The sequence below is a fragment of the Syngnathus floridae genome, chromosome 10, assembly GCF_059516105.1.
Source record: "Syngnathus floridae isolate MCC-2025c chromosome 10, RoL_Sflo_1.0, whole genome shotgun sequence".
In the NCBI taxonomy this organism is placed as follows: Eukaryota; Metazoa; Chordata; class Actinopteri; order Syngnathiformes; family Syngnathidae; genus Syngnathus; species Syngnathus floridae.
In genome coordinates this window covers 12282499-12310000 of record NC_142422.1, presented here as the reverse complement: position 1 = coordinate 12310000, position 27502 = coordinate 12282499, and the positions used below count along the sequence as shown (strand labels likewise).

At 49.2% G+C, this 27502-nt stretch overlaps 5 protein-coding genes across 7 annotated transcripts in view; all 5 read right to left on the bottom strand.

Moving 5' to 3' along the window:
- cyp11c1 (cytochrome P450, family 11, subfamily C, polypeptide 1) overlaps nt 1–1066 on the bottom strand; it is a 4408-nt gene extending 3342 nt beyond the window's left edge. The window contains exon 1 of the mRNA XM_088386521.1: nt 927–1066. The gene's annotated coding sequence lies outside the window, so the exon portion shown is untranslated. The remainder of the gene's footprint in view (nt 1–926) is intronic.
- LOC148392527 (complexin-3-like) lies at nt 780–3377 on the bottom strand. Its single transcript, XM_088386522.1, has 5 exons — nt 3212–3377; nt 2864–2992; nt 2527–2760; nt 1969–2052; nt 780–1325 (listed from the first exon to the last, which is right to left on the bottom strand). Exons 3-5 carry the CDS (start codon nt 2758–2760, stop codon nt 1116–1118), a joined length of 528 nt encoding a protein of 175 aa, XP_088242648.1. The 5' UTR covers nt 2864–2992; nt 3212–3377; the 3' UTR covers nt 780–1115.
- A 1538-nt stretch (nt 3378–4915) lies between these two features.
- clk2b (CDC-like kinase 2b) lies at nt 4916–8235 on the bottom strand. Of its 2 annotated transcripts, none has more exons than XM_088387591.1 (11): nt 7908–8235; nt 7534–7624; nt 7402–7468; nt 7215–7328; nt 6976–7142; nt 6457–6551; nt 6039–6168; nt 5888–5970; nt 5736–5815; nt 5523–5613; nt 4916–5439 (listed from the first exon to the last, which is right to left on the bottom strand). In XM_088387591.1, exons 1-11 carry the CDS (start codon nt 7971–7973, stop codon nt 5257–5259), a joined length of 1167 nt encoding a protein of 388 aa, XP_088243717.1. In that variant the 5' UTR covers nt 7974–8235; the 3' UTR covers nt 4916–5256. The 2 variants fall into 2 exon arrangements, with proteins under 2 accessions (XP_088243717.1, XP_088243718.1); XM_088387592.1 differs by having other exon boundaries at nt 5539–5613.
- A 139-nt stretch (nt 8236–8374) lies between these two features.
- LOC148392525 (meiotic recombination protein REC8 homolog) lies at nt 8375–18564 on the bottom strand. The gene is made up of 17 exons (XM_088387590.1): nt 18383–18564; nt 16786–16854; nt 16531–16673; nt 16207–16282; nt 16018–16132; nt 15800–15878; nt 15628–15695; nt 11816–11894; nt 11630–11741; nt 11182–11329; nt 10264–10468; nt 9836–9984; nt 9698–9743; nt 9378–9462; nt 9246–9314; nt 9046–9149; nt 8375–8868 (listed from the first exon to the last, which is right to left on the bottom strand). Exons 1-17 carry the CDS (start codon nt 18436–18438, stop codon nt 8768–8770), a joined length of 1704 nt encoding a protein of 567 aa, XP_088243716.1. The 5' UTR covers nt 18439–18564; the 3' UTR covers nt 8375–8767.
- Nucleotides 18565–18698: 134 nt separating this feature from the next.
- setdb1b (SET domain bifurcated histone lysine methyltransferase 1b) lies at nt 18699–25745 on the bottom strand. Of its 2 annotated transcripts, XM_088387884.1 has the most exons (25): nt 25589–25745; nt 24684–24887; nt 24438–24604; nt 24282–24325; nt 23979–24087; nt 23719–23895; nt 23420–23621; nt 23273–23346; nt 22841–23031; nt 22589–22718; nt 22296–22464; nt 22062–22178; nt 21700–21988; nt 21359–21620; nt 21188–21278; nt 20986–21102; nt 20734–20903; nt 20442–20666; nt 20187–20357; nt 19967–20091; nt 19748–19767; nt 19548–19666; nt 19216–19475; nt 19054–19142; nt 18699–18946 (listed from the first exon to the last, which is right to left on the bottom strand). In XM_088387884.1, the coding sequence occupies exons 1-25, from the start codon at nt 25603–25605 to the stop codon at nt 18829–18831; spliced, it is 3657 nt and encodes a 1218-aa protein (XP_088244010.1). In that variant the 5' UTR covers nt 25606–25745; the 3' UTR covers nt 18699–18828. The 2 variants fall into 2 exon arrangements, with proteins under 2 accessions (XP_088244010.1, XP_088244009.1); XM_088387883.1 differs by having other exon boundaries at nt 19216–19666.
- Between the last annotated feature and the right edge of the window lie 1757 nt (nt 25746–27502).

Genomic DNA, 27502 nt, shown 5'->3' with positions numbered 1-27502 from the left:
TCCAGATTTAAACACCAAAAGGAAGAATTAAGCGTAAACCCTCCCAAAAGGCTGTCATGATGATCAAACTTTTGTGATTGATTTAGGATTATGTGAGCGAATTTGGGCCAGGTTATACATTTGGATTTAAAAAAAAATCAGATGTGACTGTACATATTGCACACATGATGAAAAAACATCACTGTGCGTGCCACAATAGCTGCAGCACCTTCAAGGAGCTTTCAGCAATGTGGTCGCCATGACAACCAGCCTGCTGAGGCACAGGATGTCTTCAAATAGCTCAATATTTACCAGGTGGGGGGGAAAAAATAAAAATCAATGAAAATGCTTTGAATGATTTCAACCTTTTAGGTGGATTTGTAGAAATATTTGAAAATAATATTTTTACGTAAAAAGGGACTTTTTTTTTTCAAATACTGAAAGGTTATTTCATTTCAGCGTGTTTGGGAATAATGCTTGCGCTTCGAAAGCCAATCAGGCACACTGAGCATTTTTTCTTACATGACCCGGCATTCCTCACCAAAGGTTGAGTAGAATTTAGAGCAGCCAAAAGCTGTATAAATTGTGACGTAGGTGGCATAAGATGATTTGGATTTTGAAAACGCAGGCAGACAGGATGGCCACACCAACTTTCCTGCATCTACATGCAAAGATAAAGTAGCACTCGCTTTCAGGCCTAAGAAAAACACTGCACCCAAAGAAAACTCCACCCATGAACACCATTAGATTGCACTGCGCTAGACTTGCAGTGGGATATATCCTCAATCATAAAAAAGAAATACCTGCTGAATCATGTCATTTTATTCTAGTATATTAAATACAATTGGATCGTTTACAAATCAAACAAATTGATGACATTATTTATTCTCAAATCAGTTTAAAACGAATAACGTACAAGATATACATTTGTATACAAATGGGATTACCTGTTTTGACTGATTGCCTGGGATATCACAAAGTTCTAGTGCCTTTGAGGGAGATGCGTAGCGTCCATTTGAATCAAATAGCAAATACAATTCCTTGCCCTATAAAGACACCACCGTATTATTGACCAATAGAACAGTGCTTGCGCTTGACCATGAGAGTGCAACTGCACTCAAGAGTTTGTGCGTCCATCACATGACTTGACAAGACCTTCCCCTCTGTGGGGCGGCGGTGGCGGCTTTGCCCCCCATCAGCGGCCCCAAGCGGAGGCCTTGGAAGGCGCCAAGCAGGTTGAAGCCGTCATCCTTGGTCTTGCTGTCGGGACGCACCAGCTTGGACAGCTCGCGGGGGAGCGACACTTTGCCGCCAACGCATTTCAGGTGGCCAGCGTCCTTGGAGTCCTTATCGACACAGAACACAAAAACATTGGGGTCTCGAACAAACAACATTGGATCTTTTTCGCATCTCACTGTGTCTAATGGCTATCGTTCACAAATCAAACAAACGGACGTCCAATACAAGCGCTGCATCCTTTTTAAAAATACATTCATGACATATTCATGAGCTGCCGCTTTGGAGCTTCAAAATCGGACATCTATATTGCCGGACGAAAAGAAAAAATACTGCCAATTTGATTCTCTTTTTGTGCCAACAGTTACAATAATTTGAATATTATTTAGATATTCTCCATGCAAAAAGAATATTTTTTAAGTCGTATCCTGTAATGAAATGTCATCAGATCTTGACGCAGGTTTACGCTCCATTTCTTCCATTTTCCACTTTAAGCCTTTAGAATGATAAGAAGCGAGATGATTTCTTAATCCGTAAAATTGCATTTAAAACTCTGTGCACCACTTTGACGCTTGTGACGGGCATATATACCAAAATAAGAAATAGGCCAACACAAACAGTTGACAAGTAAAAATAAGTCTAAGATGAAGTCATTTATATGTTTGATTAAATATTCAAAATGTCAGCATGTGTGGAAATTGAAGTTGCTGGGGGTTTTTTTGCCTCTGTCTCGAGAGTGCTACAGAAACGCACCTCTGACAGTTGATATTTTCTCCGGAAGTGAGCTCTCATGGCTGCTCTCTGGGCATTCTTGTGAGCGTTTGTGGCCTCACGCAGCTTTCTGCATGTCAACAAACAAAGAAACATCAATAAACATAAAGCTCTTTGGACTGAGTATGCAACTACGTTTCGTCAAGTGAAAATAAAAATGTATTATATAGTTAATGCATCAGATGAATGTGGAGCCCGCTGCCCCACCCTCAGAAAAAGGTCAAGTATATAAAGTGAGGCTCCAAAAATTTGACAAGAGCCTTCCCGTCAGTCAGTGTAAGCCGCGGGCAGAATATGACCTGCTGCCGTGTTTAAAATTCAGCTATGTGGCACAAAACTAAGTCGGGTACTGACTTATGGACAACGCCACAAGCTAGCAAGCTGCCTTGTTAGCACGCGGACCCACGTCTGCGTCGTCCAGTGGCGTGCAGGTCCACAACATCAAAGAGGAGTCGAGGCCTTTTTTTTCTCTTTCCACAAAGTTGTTGCAGTCAGCAAAGTTTCACTTCCATGACGATAACTCAATTGCTGTATTTGCACTTGCCTCTCTTTGTCCAAGTCAGCCTGGTAGGCACGGGCCACCCACGGATATTTGGCATCGGCGGCTGGCCGAGAAGGGGCCTTTCCCGACCGGCCGCAGCCTCTTCCTCCTCGATCTCTGCGCTTCCTGCTTTTGGTGCACAATTTCCGGCTGCTCACAGCACTCATGCAGCCGCTGAGCCTCCTGATGGGCGCCCGCAGAGATTTCTTCACTCTTGCCACGGACTCCATCATCTACAAATACAACAAAGCGCTTTGTTGGAAGGGGAACCCAAGTGGAGCATTTTCTTGGCCATAACATGGGCTTTGTATGAGCACTGGAAGGTGCACTGCTTACTTATTTACAAGTGCTGACAGAGGGCTTTGCTGTGCCGCTTCTCTCCTTCAGTCATGCCGTGCGGACGTGACGAGTCACATTCGGGAATCAGCGCATGCTCTCAGACAGTATCATAAGTCAGCTGGAGACCTGGACAAGGACAAGGACACCAGTCACAGACGCTAATGTGCAGGTTGTGAAATATGGAGCAAATAATTATTTCTTGAACATTTACTTATCCAGGTAAGGCAGATGAGAAATGCAATTGGGGGAGGGGAGGGGTGCTTAATGCAGACTTTGGGTACAAAGAGGCTAATAAAACTGATGAATTGAAGAATGTTGACGAATGACAAACAAGCTCGGTCTTACCGGTGGTTGAAGGTCAGCGGTCCACGTTGGCAGAAAGGCTTGGAGCGGAATTTCTTTTCAACGATTCTCTTGCTTCCTCCCTAGTGTTTTCTCTCTTGCAAGAGGCGAGCCTTCCTCTTCTTTTCGTTCCGCACGCCACTCTCCTGCGAGGATTAGCTCTTAATGAGGGAGATCTTGTTAGGCACGACAGGTCAAGCCGCCCCGTGACTCACGTGCCCGGTTGGAAGGCTTAAAAAGAGACACGGAGGGATGATGTCACGCCTGCCGATGCCGGCCGGCCGCTTTGTGAAGTATCGGCTCGGCCCCGTGGACCCCACCGCTCGACCTTGATGGCCGCAAAGTGAGGTCATTGCATACGATTGATGCGTGCGAGTGTAAAGTCACAGCTTTCCATCTGAGTGCACTAAAAGGAGCCACTTAAAGGATTCGCCTATGAATCAGGGTCCAACACGTGAAGCATAAAAGTCTACATATAGCATATGATGTGAGGAGGCCACTGCATGAGGATTGAAGAATAAGAAGGCTAACTGATGTTAGCGCCTTAAGGTGACTTAGCTTGCGCTGACACGCCACACGACATGGCACACGTGCTGAGTGAGGCGAGCATGACACAGCAAAGTGCACATTACAAGCACGTGCAAATCCTGCATATTCATAGTCACACATTTTTCGCAGATTATTTTGAAATCATAAACAACAATAAAGGGTTGATAATTGCCTATCAATGCCACAAGAGGGCAACAAAGCACTCTTATTCTATTAGACAGAGCTACAGACTGTATGAATGAAGCTCCTCCCCTTACAACACAGTTTCAGTTTTTGCCACCAAGATGGCATCACCTCAGCAATTCTTGGGCATTGGTAAATAATGGATAAAAGCGCAAATAAAATTAAAAGAAAGTGGCGTCACGGGGCGCTTCAGAAAACTCGAAAACATTTGCATTCAATCCCTTCCAGTAAGTAAATTTGCAATACTTGTGTTTTGAGTCAAGAGTTTAACCTGTATCTCAAGGCGTCACTGTACTCACTTGAAATCAGAAAATTGCCGGGACAAGATGACAAGCAGATAAGCGGAGCAGCTTTCCACGCACGCTCGCAAATCGAGCGAGGTTGGAGGCAAGAACACACACTGGCAGCCTTGACAGCTCTCTCTGCACTCCATCAAAATGCTCCACTTCTACAAGCTTGCAGACGTCAATTGAAAAAAAGAAGAAGAGTTGAATCTTAAGGAGGAAAACAGGTTCAAAACAAAGTATTGATCGAGAGCCTTGCAAGCACTTAGGAGAAAATGATGCCAACTCTCGCAGTGTCAAGGATGTCCGTATGCTTTTGACTAGTCACTATTGCTACCAAACGTGAATGCTTTCCATTATGCTAGTTAGCATTAACCGAGCAAAGGTTGTTAAAATAACTTTGATGAGTTTTTCTTATAGTTTGAGAATCTCATCCTCAAGTGTGTCCTAGACACATTAGTTCTGGATTCAAGTGGTCCCGGTTTTGAGTCGTTTCACTGTCCAAGACATTCCATGTTCTGAAGCTTCTCGTTCCAACAGTTCTGGTTCTAACAATTCTTGGGGTAGCGTGCTCCAAGCGTTTGAGTGTATCCAGGCTCCAGGGTCACTATGGTCTCATTGTCAGCGGTGGTCCAGGTTTTGGGTTCAAAGGGTCCAGCAAGTCAAGACAGACAGGGAGGTTTTCTCCAACTCGAGGGAGATTCTACCTTTATTGAGAGACGTTAAGTGTTCTACAGTGTATTAAATACACAAACAGTAGCATCTGAAAGATCTGGTGGGGCGCTGCCCCTCAAATAACCGTCACGCAGAATTGCTGCTACAAGCGTTCAAAAGCGCTACAGTTCCTTTATCCACGCCATGGCTCAGCTCTCTTAACCCTGACCTGGCTCTTGACCCCGCCGCACGCGGGAGAGTGGAAAAGCGTCCGCTACATACATAGCGCAACATTGCGGCAGTCCTGTGCCACTTCTGCTGTTGCTTAACCAATCAACAGACTGCTCTCAAGGTGCTGTTTACGCATTCAGGTTGAAATCACGGGCCCAAGTTGCAGCTATTTCGAGACGTCTGAGCCCTTGCTGACTGTTGGGGTTGCAGAAAGAAAGGGTGGCTCAAAGCAGAGGAGAGAGATATGCGTTTGGAAGGCTCGTACTCCAGCATCCTCTCCAGAAGGTCAAAAAATTGATGGTGTTCCCTGCTCTGTGATAGCAGGTGCTTCTGCAAGGAATAAAAAGCCAAGCAGGGAGTCAAGTTATGACTCGAACCTCGATTTGGGCTTGAAACGTTGGCGGGAAGCTCACCCGCAAAGGCTTGCACCTGGCTTTGACGTAGCGTCCAGACTTGGTGCACTCGTTCCAGTTGAGGCGGCCAGAGTGGAAATAGATCTGCTTCCTGGAGAGAGGAGCTTTAGTTGAATGGACAATTCAGGAGTGGCCTTGCTACGAAACCTCAAGTATGGCACAAAGAGACTCTTATGACAACAGAGGCCGCCATGAGGACGCGTCGCTTGTTACCTGCTCCTTTGAACCATTCTCTGAGGAATCGGCCCATGGATACGCTCCATCATGGCAAGATGCTCCTTGTTGTCATGAGTCTGCAGAAGCAGACGTCACATCGAGTTCATCCGCGCTCTATTTGCGGCTGTGCAAAGACGCAATTGAAAGACCTGGTAGAGCGTGAATCCTTTGTAGTACTCAAACAGGATGCAGCCTATGCTCCACACGTCGCAAGGGTGACTCCAGCCTAGCTCTGGAATGAGCAGAGGACAAAGTTAGAAGACAGCGGCCAGCCACTAGCAGAATAACACGTGGCCTTACCCAGGATGACCTCGGGGGCTCGGTAGTGGCGCGTGGAGATGACGCTTGAGTGGTGCTCGAGGTCAAAAGTGGCACTGCCAAAATCCACCAAGCGCACCGTGCTGTCGTTGATTCGCTTCTCGTTGCACTTCTGCAAGAAGTACACATGCAGCAAGTGCGGAAATTACAATCATGTGACTGTGGCTCTGTGAGTATCATGATTCCGCTTCAAGAAGAAATACGGATATTTTATATATTCATGACCGTTCGTGGCTACTGTTGAAAATGTTTGCTGTCACCCTCATGTATTTGCAATCAAGGATAAACTTATTTCTATGAATACATGTGGAGTCTTGAGTTGCATTCAATCATGAAAAATGCACCCCCTTTGTTAAAAATAGACAACTTGCATTTCTGTGTGTGTTCTTTTGTGTCGAACCTTGTCAGCGTTGTATATGACAGAATAGTCAGAGTTGACAAAGAGGATGTTCTCTGGCTTCAGGTCGGTGTGAGTCAGCCTGTTGTCATGGAGAACTGCAGTGGAAAGGCAAGGTGGGGGGGGTTAGGTGGTACTTCACTAGGAGGATGCCAACGCCCTCTTCTGGCTGATGCCTTTTTTGATTTAAAATACTTTTTGGAGAGAAACTCCTCTTGGTCGATTGTTTCATTATCAATCAGGCTAAAAATAGAAAAGCCTTCACTCATATGTATGCTCTGATGCTAAATTATTGACTGTCTTCAAGAGTTTTCCACAATTTTACATTTCCAAGATGTTAGCGCAACTCTATTTAACTTGAGTTCAACTCACTAACATTTATAATCTCATATCATCCTCAGAGTTTCGCTTCTTTCTCTCTCTGCAGATTTTTTTTCCACAGCTACATAATCCTCTTACTGACGCGTTTATCTGCCAGCAAGTAAGGAATAAAAATAAAGCGGCTCCGCTGCTTGAACTCACAGCAGACGGCGCGGCAGATCTGCTGAGCCATGTGTCGGATGTGTTGGATAGGGTAAGGCAAGAAGTTGTTGCCTTTCTGGAAGTCAAAGGTACTCAGAGAAAGGAGCTCAAAGGAGATGCACATGTGGCCAAAGAAGTTGAACCAGTCCAGCATCTGCACGCAGTGACTGGTTGGAGGGGGGACAGGATGTTCAAACGAAACTAAACAAATAGAGACAAAAGTAGAAAATGTGACTCACTATAATTTGTGCTGATCTTTGCGGCTAATTTTCTCCAGCACGTTTATCTCCAGTTTGGCCGCTTCTCTGTACTTGTCAATGTTCTTAATAATCTTCAGAGCAATCGGACGCCCGCTTGTGCATGTGCAAGAGAAACATTTGGTGAATTCCAGCTCAGCTTTCGTGATTTCCACGATACTACTCATACCTGCTGTGGTCCAAACATTGTACCACCTTGCCAAATGTCCCTTCGCCCAGCGTGTCCAGGATCTCATCTGCGAGGGGACTCAAATTACAGCACGGCACGCTTGTCGGGAGGCAACGTCAGACCGTTACCTACATCGCTCGTCCAGGACGTCTCCGTTTTTGTAGACCAGGTGGCCGTTCTCGGTGTCTCGGGTGTTGTCGGCTGCCGCTTCGCCACTTCCTCGCTGGAGGATCAGATTGAGGAGATAAGCATATGGATGCACTTTAAAATGTGTGCAACAAACGTCAGCCAGCTTGTTTACAAAGGTTAATTAATGAGCTGTGACATCTGACCTCTTTGGAGGTGTCGGGGCTCTATTTCCATCCATCCACATTCTGCGATTGTTATTAATATGAGGAGCCTTGGCGCGTGTGCGCGAGCCCGTCATACTACGACCACGTCGGCGCCTAAGCTGAATCAACTCGTGTGGACACAGTTTGAAGTCAAGGCAACGACGAGATACTCACCGACAAGCAGAGGCACAGACAGTCCAGGAAGCTTTTGCACACGGAGCGCAACTCCGTCTTGCCCATCGCGCAGCGGCAGAACCTCCGACAAAAGGATGGAGGAAGAAAAGCCGACCGCCGCGAGTCGAGGCCAAAACCCAAAATGGCCCGCGGTGTCGTCAGAGCAAATCTGAAGTGAAAGGTTGGGGGCAAGAGCGTGGAAGAAAAAGAGCAACACCAGAAAGCAAAGAAGGCAAGGCCGAGGGCGAAAAGTGAGAGCCGCAGACAGGACGGAGCTGAGACTAAGAATAAACTTGAGCCCCCTCGCACTGGCCGAAGAATCAAGACGTGGTCGGAGGGGGCAGAGCTCCGGTTTCACTTGACTCGCGCGAGTGTCCTCCTCGCACCTCCTTAACTTCTCTGTGTTTTGCCACAGCTGTCCTACCAGGCATAGCGCACATGTCTTACAATATACGGCACACGCTCACTCAACATTCCGTTGGACTTTATTGCGCAACCGCAAAATGCAACATTATCACTTATCAAAAACTGTTGGGCCTCTAAAACAACTGACATTTTTTCTGGGGGATAGCCGGCCGCTGTTCATATTTAAAAACTGTACAACAGTTAAATTTTGTAAAAATTGCAAACTTTCTTTGAATAGGTAAAAGTGTTTAGTTTCCAAAATTTTAGGAAACTGGACAATTTGTACAAAAAAACAGTACAACAGTTACATTGTGTAAAAATAGCAAACTTTCTTTGAATAGGTAAAAGTGTTTCATTTCCAAAATGTTAGGAAACTGGAAAATGTTTAAATTTATCATATCAACCTCACAAACATTTGTAAAAACAGCTTAACAGACCGAACAAGGGATACTCGACTAAAAAGGTAGGTCGGTGTCGTAGTTGGGACCGGGGCGGATGACGATGTCCCCGCACGGCTCGGCTTGCTCGGCGATTAACCTGCCAGTGGCCAACGTCACTACAACACAACAGCACAACTTGACATGAGCGCTCCCTTCAATCGAAAAATCCAACCAGAACCATTCCAGTTAAAGAGGCTGTTTGAAAATGATTGCAAATGAGCCAGCCCGAGTAACAGGCGTGAGATCAAACTCGTTTGGCTCAATTAAAGCTGAGAACTGCCTCATTGTCTTACCGATGAGCTTCTGGAACACTACGCTAACAGTTCTGCGGTCGGGTTCCGGTGGTAAAAGAGAAGTGAAAAGCAAAGTTTTCTCCTCCTGCTCCTCCAGCAACGGCCTGGAGAGACGCACAAACACACGCATGCTCACTTAGGCACTCCCGTGGGAACTCATTTGTCAGGAGCGCGGCTGAAAAACGGATGACGATGCTTACCAAAGAGACATGTCTTCGGGCATTTCGGTGATCCCCCCCAGTGAAGTGCTAGATCTGGTCCTGCTCATACTTCGAAAAGGGGAGTGGCCCTTAGCTAGCATCACTGCAGGCAGGGATGTGTGTGAAAATTACCTTTCTTGCTCCAGTGGGTAAATGGGCGAGACATTCTGGGAGGTCTCTTGTTGGTCCGCCGCTTCCAGTGGAAATGAACCAGGACCTGACACGCACAACAAAGGGACAAAATGTCCATATTGGGATTCGTCCATGACGACCGTCAAGTACAGCTGCAGACGTTTTGCACACAATCACGGGATGATTTTCATTCATGTGAATAGAGGCTTGTTTTCTCGCCATTTGAAACAACAGGTTATTATTGGGAGGCCATTTTGTTCAATGTGCTTTTCAGCGGCCGTGGTACAGCCAGCCCTCCAGGAGACGAGACCTGCGCGTACCTGAGCCCTCGTGCGCCTCCTCCTGTTCAGCTCCGTCTTTCTGCACCTGCCGTCACACACGAGACGCGACGGTCATTCAACTCATCCCACTGGCTGTCTAAAGCAGGCGGCCCTCCTGCCCTTCTTTCCCTTGCCAACCTCGCGAGCGCTGCTGTCAGAGCCAATCCCAAGGTCTTTCTTGGACCCGCTGGACTCCGTGGCTCTGTCTTGGGGCCAAACCTCAGTTTCCACCATGGGCGTGATGGTGGTTGCCTGTTTCCATAGCAACATCAACTCTTCAGGCAAGACTGCAGGAAGGAGAGAGGAGGGGGTAGCTTGGTGGTTTATTTTTGTAAAGGTTACAGAGGTGAGCTTTCAAAGAGCAGCAGGTGTATCGGCTGAGGATAAAGGCGAGCACAGAATGCTGTTGTGGAGAGGAGGTATTGTTAACTTTTGCGGCCTTGCCTCTACGTTAAAGGAATGTCAAGTCAAACATTCTGATTAGCATTGTTTCTGCAGACTACAAATGGGCCCGCGTTTATCCATCTGAGGGGCGCGGCCATTTTGCTTCCGTTTGTGGCACTGACCGCCGCAGGGCTCGCTGAGCAGCTCCTCAGCACTTTTCAGCCTCCACGACTCTGGCGGCAGAAACGGCCGCACCCTGGTCTCCACGAGGGGGTTCTGGATCTGCGCCTCCATCTCATCTCTGGAGAGCTGTGTGTGCGGGTCCAAGAAGATCAGCTGCCTCCCCCTCTTCCTCTTCGGCGCCGTCTCCTCTGGGCGGGGCACATCCTAGGAGGTCACAACATGAGAACATTGGAGACGCTCCAACGGATCATTTGAACCCACATCCGTCATTCGACATATGTGAGAGGAATTGGGGTTTACTGCAACCCGAGTGCTAACACGATACCGGGAGGTCATTCTTCACTTTCGGGGAGTCAAGTGAGGCGTGTCTCACCTCCGTCCAATAAGGTGCACATCTCACTTTTTGCTTGGTGCTCGGAAGGGCCATCAAATGAGAGCTGCAACAAGGAGCCCAAAGCTACAGCACCTGCTACGATGGTTGTTCCGCGGTAAAGACATCAAAGCGATCAATTAGGACGCCTGGGATGCGCTTTGAGCGATGTCATGATGTCATTGCTTTCTTTCTATCACCTGACCTCTGATCTGCGTTGGTGTGGTTTCATGACGGCGCTAATCTGGAATGCCGTCTGCTTTCATTTGAATGCTACACAACAGAAATCGCTTCTTAAATACTAACTGAGCTTGAAATATTTACAGCAAGTAATTTAAAAAAGCTACTGTAACACACATTTTCTTTTTACATACTACTGCTTCTACTTTGAGAATGAGTTCTTGAAGGAAGGAAACGTGTCTTTTAGACTTAGCTACTTGTGAGTGTCAGGTCCCTAAGTCCAATGTGTGTCCAGCATGCCATGAACAAAAGTGATATTCAGTTATGGCCCTTGAATTCAGAGCAGTGAGCCTCCTCCGGTTTGTACCTCTGAGTCCGGGATCTGCGCCATAGCTGTCGGAAGCGACAAGGATGGTGGTGAGACGCCGACGGGGGTCTGTTGATCAGCGAGGGGGCGAGGTTCATCCTGGGTAGGCAAGGTGCGGTCCCGGCTGGACACACTCGCGGGATCCACACTAAACAAGGACGGTCACAGTGAGGGCTCCATTTTTGTTAGCGCCGGCCGTAAATGTGGCGTGCGCATGGTGCATCTCTGTGCCGGCGGATCTGCGAGAGGGAGTGCTGCGCAGCTGCGGGAGTGGTCACAGCCTACTGACTCCCGGCTAATCAAAGTGGCTCCAGTCATTCGGCGGCACAAAGTGGGCCTTCATCACCGCATATGCCACTCCCTCATAGTTGTATGATTTTAAAAATGTTTAGTAATGCAGAAAAGAGGGTGCGTCAAAATGTAAAATGTGTGTGTGGTTTGGATTTACTTGAGAGTGCTGGCTGTGGCCTCTCTCTCGAGCTCCGGCTCCGTCTCTCGCACAACCTCCACTTCTTTGCCTGGTGACACCTTTGCTTCCTCCTCCGGTGCCCTCAACAGATCTGAATGAAGACGTGTCGTTGAGAAGTGAATGGGTTCAGCAGGTTCTGCTTGGGTGGCGTGGCGAGCGGCGCACCGTCGAGGAAGTTGTCATTCTGGCCCATCAGAAAGTCAAGTGCATCCGTAGTAGTGGATTCCAGCTCTTCGCCAAAGAACTGCCGATGGACAGCAAGCACACAAAAACAATCACACAACAGTGCTTGGATTCAGTGATTCAGTCATTCTGCAGCACAGAAACATTGCTGGAGTATCTATAAATGTGTCCATTCTGCAGGACGGTTGAAAAAACATCCATCCATCCATCCATCTTCTTCCGCTTATCCGGGGTCGGGTCGCGGGGGCAGCAGCTTTAGGAGGGACTCCCAGACTTCCCTCTCCCCAGCCACTTCATCCAGCTCATCCCGGGGGATCCCAAGGCGTTCCCAGGCCAGCTGAGAGACATAGTCTCTCCAGCGCGTCCTGGGTCGTCCCCGGGGTCTCCTACCGGTGGGACATGCCCGGAACACCTCCCCAGGGAGGCGTCCAGGAGGCATCCTGATAAGATGCCCGAGCCACCTCATCTGGCTCCTCTCAACGTGGAGGAGTAGCGACTCTACTCCGAGTCTCTCCCGGATGACCGAGCTTCTCACCCTATCTCTAAGGGAGAGCCCGGACATCCTGCGGAGAAAACTCATTTCGGCCGCTTGTATCCGAGATCTCGTTCTTTCGGTCACGACCCATAGCTCGTGACCATAGGTGAGGGTAGGAGCGTAAATCGACCGGTAAATTGAGAGCTTTGCCTTTTGGCTCAGCTCTCTCTTCACCACAACGGACCGGTACAGGGTCCGCATTACTGCCGACGCTGCACCGATCCGCCTGTCGATCTCACGCTCCATCCTCCCCTCACTCGTGAACAAGACTCCAAGATACTTGAACTCCTCCACTTGGGGCAGGATCTCATCCCCGATCCGGAGAGGGCATTCCACCCTTTTCCGATCGAGGACCATGGACTCGGATTTGGAGGTGCTGACCCTCATCCCGACCGCTTCACACTCGGCTGCGAATCGTTCCAGCGAGAGCTGGAGATCACGGCCTGAAGAAGCCAACAGCACCACGTCATCTGCAAAAAGCAGAGACGCGATGCTGAGGTCCCCAAACCGGACCCCCTCAACGCCTCGGCTGCGCCTAGAAATTCTGTCCATAAAAATTATGAACAGAATCGGTGACAAAGGGCAGCCTTGGCGGAGTCCAACCCTCACTGGGAACGAATCCGTCTTACTGCCGGAAATGCGGACCAGACTCTGGCATCGGTGGTACAGGGACCGAACCGCCCTTATCAGTTGGCTCGGCACCCCGTACTCCCGAAGCACCCTCCACAGAACCTCCCGAGGGACACGGTCGAACGCCTTCTCCAAGTCCACAAAACACATGTGGACTGGTTGGGCGAACTCCCATGCACCCTCGAGGATCCTGCCGAGGGTGTAGAGCTGGTCCACTGTTCCACGGCCAGGACGAAAGCCACACTGCTCCTCCTGAATCCGAGGTTCGACCTCCCGACGGACCCTCCTCTCCAGCACCCCTGAATAGACCTTACCAGGGAGGCTGAGGAGTGTGATTCCCCTGTAATTGGAACACACCCTCCGGTCCCCCTTCTTAAAGAGGGGAACCACCACCCCAGTCTGCCAATCCAGAGGCACTGTCCCCGATGTCCACGCAACGTTGTAGAGGCGTGTCAGCCATGACAGCCCCACAACATCCAGAGCCTTTAAGAACTCCGGGCGGATCTCATCCACCCCCGGGGCCTTGCCACCGAGGAGTTTTTTGACTACCTCAGTGACTTCGGCCCCAGAGATTGGAGAATCCGCCTCAGAGTCTCCAGGCCCTGCTTCCTCAATGGAAGGCGTGTAGGTGGAATTGAGGAGGTCTTCGAAGTATTCTCCCCACCGACTCACGACGTCCCGAGTCGAGGTCAGCAGCACGCCATCCCCACTGTAAACAGTGTTGACGTTGCACTGCTTCCCCCTCCTGAGACGCCGGATGGTGGACCAGAATTTCCTCGAAGCCGTCCGAAAGTCATTCTCCATGGCCTCACCGAACTCCTCCCACGCCCGGGTTTTTGCCTCAGCAACCGCCGAAGCCGCGTTCCGCTTGGCCATCCGGTACCTGTCAGCTGCCTCCGGAGTCCCGCAGGCCAAAACGGCCCGATAGGACTCCTTCTTCAGCTTGACGGCATCCCTTACCGCCGGTGTCCACCAGCGGGTTCGGGGATTGCCGCCACGACAGGCACCAACGACCTTACGGCCACAGCTCCGGTCGGCCGCCTCAACAATGGAGGCGCGGAACATGGTCCACTCAGACTCAATGTCCCCCGCCTCCCCCGGGACGTGGGAAAAGCTCTGCCGGAGGTGGGAGTTGAAGCTCTTCCTGACAGGAGATTCTGCCAGACGTTCCCAGCAGACCCTCACAGAGCGTTTGGGTCTGCCAGGTCGGACCGGCATCTTCCCCCACCATCGGAGCCAACCCACCACCAGGTGGTGATCAGTTGACAGCTCCGCCCCTCTCTTCACCCGAGTGTCCAAAACATGCGGCCGCAAATCCGATGACACGACTACAAAGTCGATCATCGAACTGCGGCCTAGGGTGTCCTGGTGCCAAGTGCACACATGGACACCCTTATGTTTGAACATGGTGTTCATTATTGAAAATCCGTGTCGAGCACAGAAGTCCAACAATAGAACACCGCTCGGGTTCAGATCAGGGGGGCCGTTCCTCCCAATCACGCCCTTCCAGGTCTCACTGTCATTGCCCACGTGAGCATTGAAGTCACCCAGTAGAACGATGGAGTCCCCAGAAGGAGCGCTCTCCAGCACTTCCTCCAGGGACCCCAAGAAGGGTGGGTACTCTGAGCTGCTGTTTGGTGCATAGACACAAACAACAGTCAGGACCCGTCCCCCCACCCGAAGGCGGAGGGAGGCTACCCTCTCGTTCACCGGGGTGAACCCCAATGTGCAGGCGCCCAGCCGGGGGGCAATAAGTATACCCACACCTGCTCGACGCCTCTCACCGTGGGCAACTCCAGAGTGGAAGAGAGTCCAGCCCCTCTCGAGAGGGCTTGTACCGGAACCCAAACTGTGTGTGGAGGCTAGTCCGACTATATCTAGTCGGAATCTTTCTGCCTCGCACACCAGCTCGGGCTCCTTTCCAGCCAGAGAGGTGACATTCCATGTCCCAAGAGCCAGCTTCTGCAGCCGGGGATCAGACCGCCAAGGTCCCTGCCTTTGGCTGCCGCCCAGCTCACATTGCACCCGACCCCTTCGGCCCCTCCCACAGGTGGTGAGCCCATGGGAAGGGGGACCCACGTTTCCATTTCGGGCTATGCCCGGCCGGGCCCCATGGGCGAAGACCCGGCCACCAGACGCTCGCCTTCGAGCCCCGCCTCCAGGCCTGGCTCCAGAGGGGGGCCCCGGTGACCCGCGTCCGGGCGAGGGAAAACAAAGTCCATTTATGGTTTTCATCATAAGGGGCTTGGGTGAGCCGTGCTTTGTCTGACCCCTCACCTAGGACCCGTTTGCCATGGGTGACCCTACCAGGGGCATGAAGCCCCCGACAACATGGCTCCTAGGATCATAGGGGCACGCAAACCCCTCCACCACGATAAGGTGACGACTCGCGGAGGGTTGAAAAAACAAATAAAAAAAAAAGAGAACAAACATGCTGCTACCTTGGCTTCACTTGGAAGCTTTTTTTGCGTGTTTTTTGTCTGCTTTGTACTGCCAGCAAAAAATTAACTCACAAGCCAGCTTCAATCAATCCACCACTAGGGGGCAGCAGCAAACTTCAACATCCGCCCACTATTACACAAGTTGTGAAAGCCAAAGTACAGCTCATTCAGTTTTGCAATTTGTGTACCTCGGGCAGAGGGGCGCCGGCAAGTTGCGGCTCTGCGATGGTGATGTCTTGTGGGGACGCGGTGTGTCCTGGAAGGGGATCAAAGCAAAGAAGGCTTTAGTCCATTTTTGAAAGGCTCCAGCTTCCTTTGCACGCTAAGCGCTCGAGAAAATGAAGGCCAAATTGTGCTTACTGCTCTCAGATGAAGCGAAGCCGGCTGGGGTCGTTTCATGCTCTGTGGAGGAGGCTCGTCGCTCAGGAGATTGCTCCTCCTGACACGCAAACACAACATGCTTGCAACAACTGTGTATACACAAGATGAGCTTTGTGTTCTTGGACTTGAAACCTCCCCCATATCTTTGTAGTAGCAGACGTGAAGTTCATGACTTATTTCGTCTTTGTTGTCAGTACCTGCATCAGAGCGCTGGAACTCGGCAGGAACTCGGCCATCTCTCCAAAGAACGGGTCCAAAGGCCCGTCAATCTCGTTCAGCTGAGACAGGGCATCCGTGGAGAGCATCATTTGTCTGCGAGGAAACGGGAAGCGGCGCTCACTTGTGCAATGTGGCGTGAGAACGAGAAGTCTGACGTTTGGCCTCACCTGCCCGGTCCCCCCAGGTCCAGCGTCTTGGACCGGCTATACTTCAACAGCTGGTCAACAATGGACTGGAGGTCCTCTGAGGAGGACAGCATACATCTTACTTATATGTTTCATTTCACAAAAAAACAGCAATGACTCCAGTTTCTGATTACTATAAAACTTGCTTTTCTTGGTGAAAAAAGCAGTATGTCTGTTTTGGATAGAATCATCGAAAACAATATTCTGTTCAACAAAATGCCTGGTGGGCTTTGTCTTTTCTCCAAATGGCTGCCACCGAAGGAGTTAACAGCAGCGTGGTGTGTGTGTGACGTGAGCGCTCCTCACTCAGCAAAATGGCACACTGGTGGTGGTAGACCACCACGACACCATGTTTCAGCTGGGCGGACAAGTAGAGGGAGAAGCGAGGCCGTGGCAGGTCGGGCTGAGGAGGCCGGACTTGCGCCAGGATGTAGCTCATGATGTCGTTGCTACCAAGTCATCAAGTGTATATTAGTGGGAAGGAACAGTCAGGATGATAAGTCTTGAATATGACAGGCAGGTTCAAGTAAGATGAGAACAAAGAGAAGAAAATGACACTACCAGGTGCTAGCAACGTTGACTTTCAGGAACTCTCTGCGAGAAATGGCAGTGCCCCTTGTCGCAGCAAGCCTATGTACAGAAAATAAATGAATAAATAAATTCACTAAGTGCATAAGGTAGGGTGACCAGACGTCCTGGTTTTCCCATTCATGTCCAATAAAACGTCCAGGGGGAATTTCAAAAATTGTCCGGGATTTTGTTGGACTGCCTCAAACTTAATACATACACACAATAGAATTGCCACTCCGTTCCATTTCACTCACTTCTAGGTTTTTCTGTATTGTTCGCAAATAAGTCACGGCCCTTCTCCTCAAATCTAGTCACTTTACTACGAAGGAGGGTGGGCTGGCTAGTCTACACCGAGTGTTTACAAGAAATGCCGAAACCAAAATGCACGTTCACGGAGGAGTTGAATAAAAAAATGTCCGTGCTTTCGCCAGGGTCATAATCCTTATTAAGCTGAGTGCTTGACATGCAAGACAGGCACATACGTGTCTGTGGCAAATAAAGGTGCCAACGCAACCTGCAAGAAGAGGACTGAAGAGGAGACCTTTCTTCTTCTTCAAATGCACCGATGGCCATATTTCTTTTATGTTTTTTTACTTAGTGTACCACTATAAAACTCAAAAATGTCAGTGGACACATGTTTTTGTAAGTGTAAATATGTTTTTGTTATTGTATGTATGTTGTTTTGTGTTATTCGGGCCAATAACTGCAATTGCTATACAGACACCATGTTTGTGTCATAACGACACCCAAATGACCGCGCCCCCTCCCATAAATATGTGCCCTCTTTTTTTAGAAACCCAAATCTGGTCACCCTACATAAGGTGCACCTATACCATCTGAAACTAATACAAGAGTGCTTGGGGTTCACCTTAACCTCAGCATACCAAATGTTCCGTTTTCGCCCGGAAAGAAAGTTATAAAAACAAAACCGAAAAAAATCCTTCGCATTTTTGGGGGAAGAAAGGCAAACATATATGCACTATTTGAAAAAAATAGCCACGTACGCTACATACGGGATCAACAATTTTGTTATTATACGTATATAACCGTATTTTAATCGTGCCTCACAGATTAGCATGCGCATTCAAGGAAATCTATCTAATGCCCTCAAAATAGTTGAAGTTGCATTTTAGAAAAAAATAATTTCCTTCATACGCGCTTTGACTAAACTAAACACGAGCGCTGGATATGCAGATTATTTAATTTTCGAATTGCACGTATTAGTGCCGTGTTTTAATCTTTCCATCGTGCTTCACTTCTTGCATCCACGATAAATGAAATGGATCGTGACCCTACCCCTCCCAAAAACAAAAAGATTAAGAGGCATATTAAAAATCAATTTCCATCCAAAATTTGCATTACTTGAATGAAGTAGACACGTGCGCGCAATACGCAAATCACTGGACCTTCTAATTACAGGTATATAACTATATTTAAATCTTATGCCAGGTGAAATACATGCCTGAAAAAATGTTTTTCCGACAAATACACGTGTAATCGTAGTTATAAAAAACAGCAATTATCGTTATTTAATTAGCAAGCTAGTAGATCATTTCATTATAGGACGAAAATTGCATGTTTTACTCACCATATCGTCGCAAAACTTCCAGTTCCTCGTCTTAAAATAACAGGGTTGTAAAACATCTCGGCCAATTAACTGGAGTAGAAAGTGAGAAGTAAGATGGTGGTAGATAGTTCTCCAAAGTTTTGCAAGTGGAAAAAAAACACAGTCGAATGTTTCTGTGTGGGACGCCCTGATTGGTCCATCCTACCTGTTGTCAAGGAGGATGAGTTGCTTCGCACATTACACGGAACATTCGAGATTAAAACAGATACGGACGCATACACGCTCCTAACAAGACTGGATGAAATATTCCTTAAAACAAAATCTGAAACTGTGGTTCTTTAAAAAAACAAGTTTTTATTCAGATACAAATCAACCTTTGGATGAAATGAAATGAATGCATATAAAAAATGGAATTGATGAAATTGCAACAACTTTTTTTTTTTGTTGGAAAGGCGCGAGTGAGGCGGTCACAAGAGTCTTCCTCGACACTCGGTGGAGCCGCAGCAACACAGCAGCACTTTGCCCTCCACGCTGCCCACCTCGTAGTTGTAATCCCACGTCAGCTCCGTGCCTGCCCGGATACGCCTGCGCCAGGACACAGGGGCATGATTAAAAACCCTAACCCAAACCAAACACCACCGCCGAACAAATACTCGACTAATGCCGTATTGTTTGCAGGCCTTGAAACTCACTTGCTGGCAAAAAAAGCCACCCAGGGGAACCTCAAGTCGTGCGTGTCCACAAAGACGTTCTGGACGAACAGGTTGGGACTGCAGCTGTGCTGTGGCGCAAAGAGAGGACAGAGACGTGACGGCGATCGTTACGGGGCAAAGCAATTTGCCTAGCTCACTCACGTTGAGATAGCGGCCGAGGTTTCCCTCCAGCTTGGCGTCAATGATGTAACACGACTCTTCGCCGTCGAAGAACAGTCGCGTGTTTCTGGGGCCGCTGTCGCCGCCACCGCCGCCCGTCAGGCCCTGCTGGCCCGACTTGGCTCCTGGCCCGCCCTGAGGGGCTCCGCCTCCGGGCGCGCCCGTCTTTACCATCATGCCGTGCCCGGTCTTGAGCGCGATGCCACGAGTGGATTTCACAGCCACCTGCTTCTTGACCACGCCTGAGCCAAGACGGAGAGAAGCTCGAGTTAGGAGCACGTCTGGATGGATGCGCCTCCTTTCTCCCTCCTCACCCGGGACTACTTTGTCTTTGTCCTTGTTGTCGTCGGATCCTGAGCTGATGGTCTGGACGTCGTCACTGTCTGAGAGTGTGGTCACGTCCTGCTTTTTGGCCGCGTCGGCCTTCACTTGACTGCGAGTGGGAGAAAAAATAATACAGTCGGTGAGGATGGCGTATTGGTGTTTGATTCCAAGTGGTGAGAGGATGACCCACCTCTTAACGTCAACGGGCTCCTGTCAAGGAAAGAGAAAAAGATGAAGATTCCAAAGGGCAAGATGGACGCCGTGTTCAAGAACATTTGATTCAAGAAAAACAACCGCAAGACGCCATGGCCACTTCTGCCTATCTCCCAAGTTCATGAAAAAGGTATCCAACGGATCCAAACCATCATCACCATCGTCATTCGAATGATTTGCTTTTACGTTGACTCACCTTTTTCAGTCCCTGACTGGTGAGCCAGGAAGCCACTTTGCTTTTTCCTGTCTCCTCGGGTACAGGCAGCGACTTGTCGTCACCTGTGGCCATCGCCGTGTTTCCATCTTTGCCATCTTGACTGCCTAGGGTGGGAGGAAACCGTTCACCCAACGAATGAGCAATGAGTGAGCAATAGCCGGCTAGTTTGGCTGAATGAGCTCCAAATCGGCAAGCTCACCTTCCTTGTGGCCTTTGGCTTGTCCGCGCGTGGTGTAGCTCCTCCACACAGAACTGCTGCTGAAGTAGGTGTCCTTGACAAACGTGTCGTCCGAACTGTCGCTTTCGTCACTCTTGGATTCTTTATCTTCCTCCTCGTTGCTTTCTTCGGATGACCCGGAGCTGTCCACAGCTGGAGGGTGATAAAGAACGAACGGGTGGGCGGAAGAAGGAAGGAGCGTCGCGAATTGGCGACGCGTCCCGGCCGCAAACGCACCCTTCTTGGCCTGCCGTCCGAAGGTGTTGGCGGACACCAAGGCAGACGGTTGGATTTTCAACCGGGACACGTCCACGCCACTGCCCTCGCTGTCGGAGCAGTGGGCCTCGCTCTCGTAGCCCTCTTTGAAGTTTTCCACGCTCTCTATGTGGTCCAGGTTGGCAAAATACTCATCGCCCATCTCCAAGCCTTCTTTGTCGGCAAAGTCGTCTGTCAGGATTTTACCTGAAGAGGGCGAGCAGCGGCATTGGCATGGAGGCGTACATTTTTGCGGTTTGGAGGCGCTACGTACCGGCATAGATGCAGACGAAGGAGCCCTTGGCTACGTCGTCCAAGCAGCGGATGCCCCAGCCTTTGTTTTGGGTCTTGAAAAGCTGAAGGCGCACCTGCAGGCCGTGCTGCACCAGCCGGTTGGTGCACATTTGAGAGCAGCACTTACAGCGCTTGTTGCACTCGTAGATACTGAGCAGTGGCGGGAAAACGACAGCCGGTAAGAAATGGGGCCAGCCACGACCTCTGTGCCCTCTCAAGTGCGCGTTCTGACCCTGTGGGGAGGCACTCCTCCAGACGCTTGTACAAAAATCCAGCATTTGGGTTGATCTGTCCGCCCGGCGTGCAACCGGTCGCCTGCAGCGTCAGCTGGTGGCAGGAACATTTGGACCTGGAAACATCAAAACTCAATGGTTGAAAGGACTGATTTTTTTTTTTTTTCCCAATGGAGGGATGGTGAGCACAACTTGACTCACTTGTCCTGACAGCCATCGGTGCAGTCGCAGCCAACCAGGAAGTCCAGACTCGTGTTGATGAACACACCGTCTTCAGGAATGCGCTCTTTGCCTCGAAAAGAGGGAGAACATCATTTCTCCGTTTTCATGACAGAATCAACGGGCTGTTGAGCACATCCATTGGGTCCTTACTGTAGGCAACTTTCGGGGGCGGCGTGGAATCGATCTCATTGACGCAGGAGAGCGGGATGTCCTCGTTTCCGCTGGTGATGTCCGGGATGTAATAGAAGGGTCTGAGCGGCTGGAAGTTGCGGTCGACCAGCACGTATGGGTCCAGACAGAACATCTCCAAGAAGATGAAGTCGCAGGTGGTCTGGAAGAGGTAGCGCTGGATCTCAGCCATGTTGCGGAGGCAGAGGCCGCATGGGGCCTTGTAGATCACATGGAAGGTCATCTGCGGCAGGGAGAAGCCCGACATGTTTGGTACCAGTTTGAGCAAGGCGGTTTTGCTCATCACGTCCGCTCCCGCTCACCTTGCGATTGACTTTGCGTCGGCCCGTCATGCGCCTGAAGTCGTAGAGCAGCGGTATGAGGAGAGGGTTCTTGCCTCGGTGCATGTCTCGCCTGGCTGGCCGGACACGGTTCAAGCAGGCCGGCTGACATATGTGCTCCATGTAGAAGATGCGCTCGGCAGGGGCCCGGTAGGATGGCTGGTGTGGGATGGTGGCCGCCGGGTGGGCCGTTACCGGTGGAGTGGCGGGGGCACTCACCGGCTTGGGGAGCAACTGAACTTGGGTGGCGCTGGCCACGGGACTGATGATTCTGTCGGCCAGAAAAAAAGAAGCCTCCTTCTCAGCGAACTACTCCAAAGCTGCTGGGGGGCAGGGCTACTCACTTTGGCGCGTTGCTGGGGCTGTTGGCGAGCGACTGCATGACTTTGGAGGCATGGGTGCCGCCTACGCCTGGAACAAACGGAGATGTGCTCTTCTTGGCCATTTGATATTTGTTACCACTGCGAAGCACAGAGAGAATATGAAAACATTGCTACAATGATTCCGGAATAAAGTGTCAGTGGCACGGCTTGGCTTCTTCTCCTGCGCAGCATCGTTCCTAATGGACATCAACGTACTCGATGCGTGGCGACTGGGTGAGGTGGCCACCGGATGCAGTGGCCGACGACTGTTGGATTGGAGTTGGCGGCGTGCCCTGGGGTGGGGCCGGCGCTTGCTTAATGAGCGTGGCTCCAACGTGACCATCGCTGGTGTACTGGACGACGGGGCCTTTACTTCGCAATGCACCTTGGAATCAACACAAACCGTTCATTTTGTCAACAACCTTAGGGTTTGACTTTTTTGGTCCCAATAACACAATTGCAGTATACACACAAAACCCGATGCGGTGTAAGGAGCGGGCGGGTCTTACCCATATTGGGTCGTGTCCTCAGCTGGCCGGCCAGCTTCTTCTCCTGCGTGTTGGCGGTGGTCATCTTCAAGTTGAACATGGGCTCCAACCTGGTGGAGCCTCGGTAGATCCACTCACTCCTCTTATCATCCTGACGCACAGGAAATGGCACTTTGAACGGTGGCAACTGTGCACACACAGGTGTGTGCAGACTATCGCTAACCCCGGTGTTTTTCCATAGAGTGGCTCGTTTCGAGCAAGGTTTCTTTATACCAGAAAAAGGATCTTGACCAAGCTGCCGTCCACTTCCTCGACTTTACTCTTCCACCAGGTTCCCTCCCATTCGGTTTTGATGATCTGGCCGACTTTGAGCAGCACCATGGGCCTGCTGGGATACGCCGTGATGTACTCCTCAATGAAGTCTCGGCATGATGCGTCCTCAATGTCCTCCCAGGTGCGCTTCACTGTCAAATAAATCAAACTCGATTGGCTATCGGAGCAGACAGTCGATGACTACGAAGGACACGAAACGGTACGAACACAGCAAGTCCGCGAGAGCTTGTGGGAAGGAACCCTAACCCCGTATGTGACCAACCAAAGGCCTTCTTAAGAGCACCTTTGGCAACCCGGACCCGAGTCAAAAGGGAACCATCGCCAAGCTGTGGAGCCAACTACGATCGTATCAACAGAAAAGAGCATCCTTACATGGTCTGCAGACGGGGAAGAGGTCCGGCAGGTTAACATAGGAAGCATAGCCATCGTCGAAGAAGATCAAGAACCTGCCAGAAAATGTGACAGTACGTCAGCCGAGTGCTTCCCTTCCCCCTTGGTTTGAGGCAGTCCGGCACGCACCTCATCTGGTTCTTGGTGGTGGGCATCTCCGCCACAATGCCGGCATACAGCCACATTTGGTGGCTGTCCTTGTACTTGGCCACCACGCGGGCGCCCACGAACAAACTCTCCAGTGTGGGATTGTAGTCGAAGGCCACGTGGTTTCCGGAGAGCAGACTCTTGCCTTTATCGAACTTCACTTTGTATTTAAACGTATGGGTGCCTGGACATACGCACGGCAAGGCAAGGCGGTGAGCAAGTTGCGCACTCGAAACCTCGTCAGCGGAAACTTTCACACACACACACGCTGAGTGACTGACCGATGGGGTTGATGGCAACCAGGGTGCCCCTGTGCCAGGTCTTCATGCGTTTCTTGCCCAGAATGTTCATGCCCACTTGCAGCTCATCTTCCCTCTTCTTGGGGCTGGGGCTGACATGGCCCACGGGCTGTGCCATTATTTGAGACACAATCACGGCTGGCGGAGTGGAGTAAGTCCCTGCGGGAGGTCCGGACGGGGTTTAGTAGTGAAAAACCTGCTCAATTAAATAAAAGAGCGAGCGAGCGAGCGAGAGCGGGCACCTGGCTGTGCTGCTGATCTTTGCAAGGGTGCCCCTTGCGAGGGCCTGGCGACAATTTGCACCAACTTGTTGACCTGTTCGGCAGTTTTCCTGAGTGTGCTGGAGGTATCCTGAATCCAACAGCAACATTGTTACGCCACATTGAGCCCATGAGCACCTCACGCACGCACGCACACACACACACAATTCAAGAGCCTGTCCCTGCCGACTTTGCATGATCAACCTGTTGCCGGCCCAGCCCAAGTTAAACAAGATTCTGGCTCACAGCTCGGTCCAAAATTGTTAAGGTTTCCAAGGCGCTCACCATTGGCTCTTGGACAGTGATGATAGAATTCTGTGGTGGGACCACTGGTGTGCAAAGAAGAGAAACAATGCATGAATGAAACCGGTCCGAGATGAATGCTGATGAGGACAAACAAGGTGAGGAGCGATACTGGGTAAAACGAAATTTGACACTCACAGCAGCCGACGGCAATGACATCGTCGTCGTCATCATCGTCTTCTATCTCGATGATCTCACTGCTCGGCGGGCCGCCGCCACCGTCTTCGTCTTCCGAGCTGCTCTTATACACCAGGCCGTTCTTCTGGTACGTTTTCCTCACCAGCTTCTCGCATTCCACCAGCGACCTGAGGACAGAGAAAATTCATCATCATTCAACACGCACGCCTCAAGCACGCGCAATGAGCCGCCGTCGCGCGGGGTCACTTCTTGGCCTCGTTGATGAGCTTCTCCGTGGCTGCCTCCTCTTGCTCCTTTTGCTCCACCCACTGCGTCAGCTCGCTGAGCTGAGCCCGTTTCTTTTGCACCAGCTCGCTCTTCTCCACCATGTCGTCAATCCACTTCTTCAGCTCATCCAGAGAGACGCCTAGCTCTTCCTCCATACTCTGGTCCCAGCCCTCCACCTGCATTCTGAAAGAGGACATCTGGACCATTAGAAAGGATTTTTCTCAAATAGTGATGCTATGCTATTCGCCACCAATTACATTAAACAAGACCTAATTTCAATAATTAGGGCCCAAACAGTCAGGATTTCAACTGTTACAATAAAAGAAACATTTTGAGAAAATCTAATTTACAGTAATGTCACAAATTTCCGGTACTTGAATTTATTCTTTATTCACTTGCATAGTTTGAACGTTGATAGATAACGTGATGGTGGTTGCTTTTTTTTTTAATATCAAGGCAACAAGCAATTTTTTTTTATGTGTGCAGTTTTTTAACATCTATGCATTAATTTATGTACGGAAGCGTAGTGGTGCCATACTTGCATTTGGAGAAATATGATCACTTGAAATATGGCATGATGTGGGTCCTGATGAGGCGTTTTTTTCTCTACACAGTAAACAAGGTCGCTGTGGTGCGCCATGTGCATAGACTCCTTGAACGCCGACGGACGCTCATTGCAAGGCAAACGAATTTGGAGAACACCAAGAGCCCAGAGTGTTTCCATTCAAAAGCCAAGGGGCTAGCACGTTAGCCTAGCCCTGGCGCGAAGAACGACTGCCGTGTTGAGGGCACCGCGACAAACGTGTTCACACTCGCTCTAGCTGTCCCAAAGGTGTCAGAAATAGCTTAGTTGTGCTAAAGCAGAACTGGAAGGCAATACTTACCCGTCGCCGGAGTCCATCGTTGCCTACTCGCACGTCAAGACGAGCTGCTAGCTGGCTAAAGCTAGCACCCAAATAAAATAGCGCACGTTTTGCTTCCAGCATCATCCGAGTGGGCGGTGTTGCCTGCGCCGCCCCTCAGACTCTCCGGCAAACACACAAACGTCCACCGTTTTAAACTTTAGAACAGGGGTGTCAAACTTATTTTTGTCGCGGGCCGCATCATAGTCATAGTTTGCTTCAAAGGGCCATTCAAATTGTCAACCCAAATAAATGTATGAACGTCTCATATTGTGTATATATAGTATAGGCTACACAACTGATGAATAACTAATTTTCAAGACATTCAAATATTTAAAGATGAAATATTGAAATCAAATCAAATATTTAAAAATAAAAAACATTTTAAAAAAATTAATGGTAATAAAAATTGCTAACAATATCTCAATTTTTTTTAAGTGAGAACAATTTGAAATTTTGGAATTGACATGAATTCGTTGCACAATTTGTCTTTGCGGGCCACCTAAAATGATGTGGTGGGCTGTATCTGGGCCCCCGGGCCTTGACTCTGACACCTGTGCTTTAAAATGTCCAACCACAGAGTCTTACTTATTACTTGCAATTCTAGGCAAAATAGACGCCACTTTTTTTTTCCACTTTTGGAGAAAATATATTCTCTCATCTTTCATCAATATATCAATTTAATACAAAAAAACAAACATTTTGTTCACGTGTTGAACATTTCTTAGACATTTACAGAATATTTATATATTTGTGTCTCTATGAGTGATAAAAGTTCACATCATTGGAAAACCTCTGCACAGAGAGCAACCAAAAAGACTAAACAAAAAGAAGCTCCTTAAAAAAGGCTTTACACACAGCGAGTCGTACGGGGTTTACACACAAACGATGGAGGGTTGTCTTCTTTGAAAAAAATGGCCAAATTTCAACACTTAAAATGACCTTTAAATATTTATCACCTCACAACATTGTGATCAAACTACAAAACGATTGTGGTGGCAAAACCTTCAGTCCAGTTTCAATTATTTGTCTCAAACACAAAAACAATCATGTTTTTTTTACCTCTGTTTTTTCCCCATTTGTATCCTCAGTACCCCGATTAAACCATAACAGAAAATACCATTAAGACCAATCAAGCAACCTATGGCAAGTCGGCCAAATCACAAATGACTCAACAATTCCACATCTCCATTCCAGTCAGGACACAAATAAAGAATGGCTTTAAAAACACAAAATTCATGTTTTTTTTTTTTTTTTAACTTATTGCTATGTGATGTCTTTTTCAACTTTTTTTTTTTTCCAAAAGGATTACAAAGTGCCCATACATAGTACAGAGTATTGCAGGGCGATGGAAGAGATTAACGAGCATGTTTGAATCACTCTTCAAACCGATGATGAAACTCACTCACTCACTCACTCACTCACTCACTCACTCACTCACTCACTCACTCACTCACTCACTCACTCACTCACTCACTCACTCACTCACTCACTCACTCACTCACTCACTCACTCACTCACTCACTCACTCACTCACTCACTCAACTCACTCAACTCACTCAACTCACTCTCACGCACGCACATTTGATACAGAGTATCCTCGAGTTGTCAAAGACTCAAAACTACCAGTCTCGGGAGGGGAAAAAAATCCAAACACTTTTTGGCGTGTACAGTGGAAGCTCAAATTTACGAGTGCAAACGTTTGGTCACAATATGGCTCACATCTCATCTCGATGCTGCGCGACCTCATTTCAGCCAATGTTGGGGGCTTCCGTCGGAATACAACAAAACGTTAACACGAGGAACTCGAGTCCTGACTCCAAATGGCGCTCTTACGCTATCATAATTTTATCTCGCATGAACAAGCCAGCTAAAAGTGTTTTGGTTATTTGGATA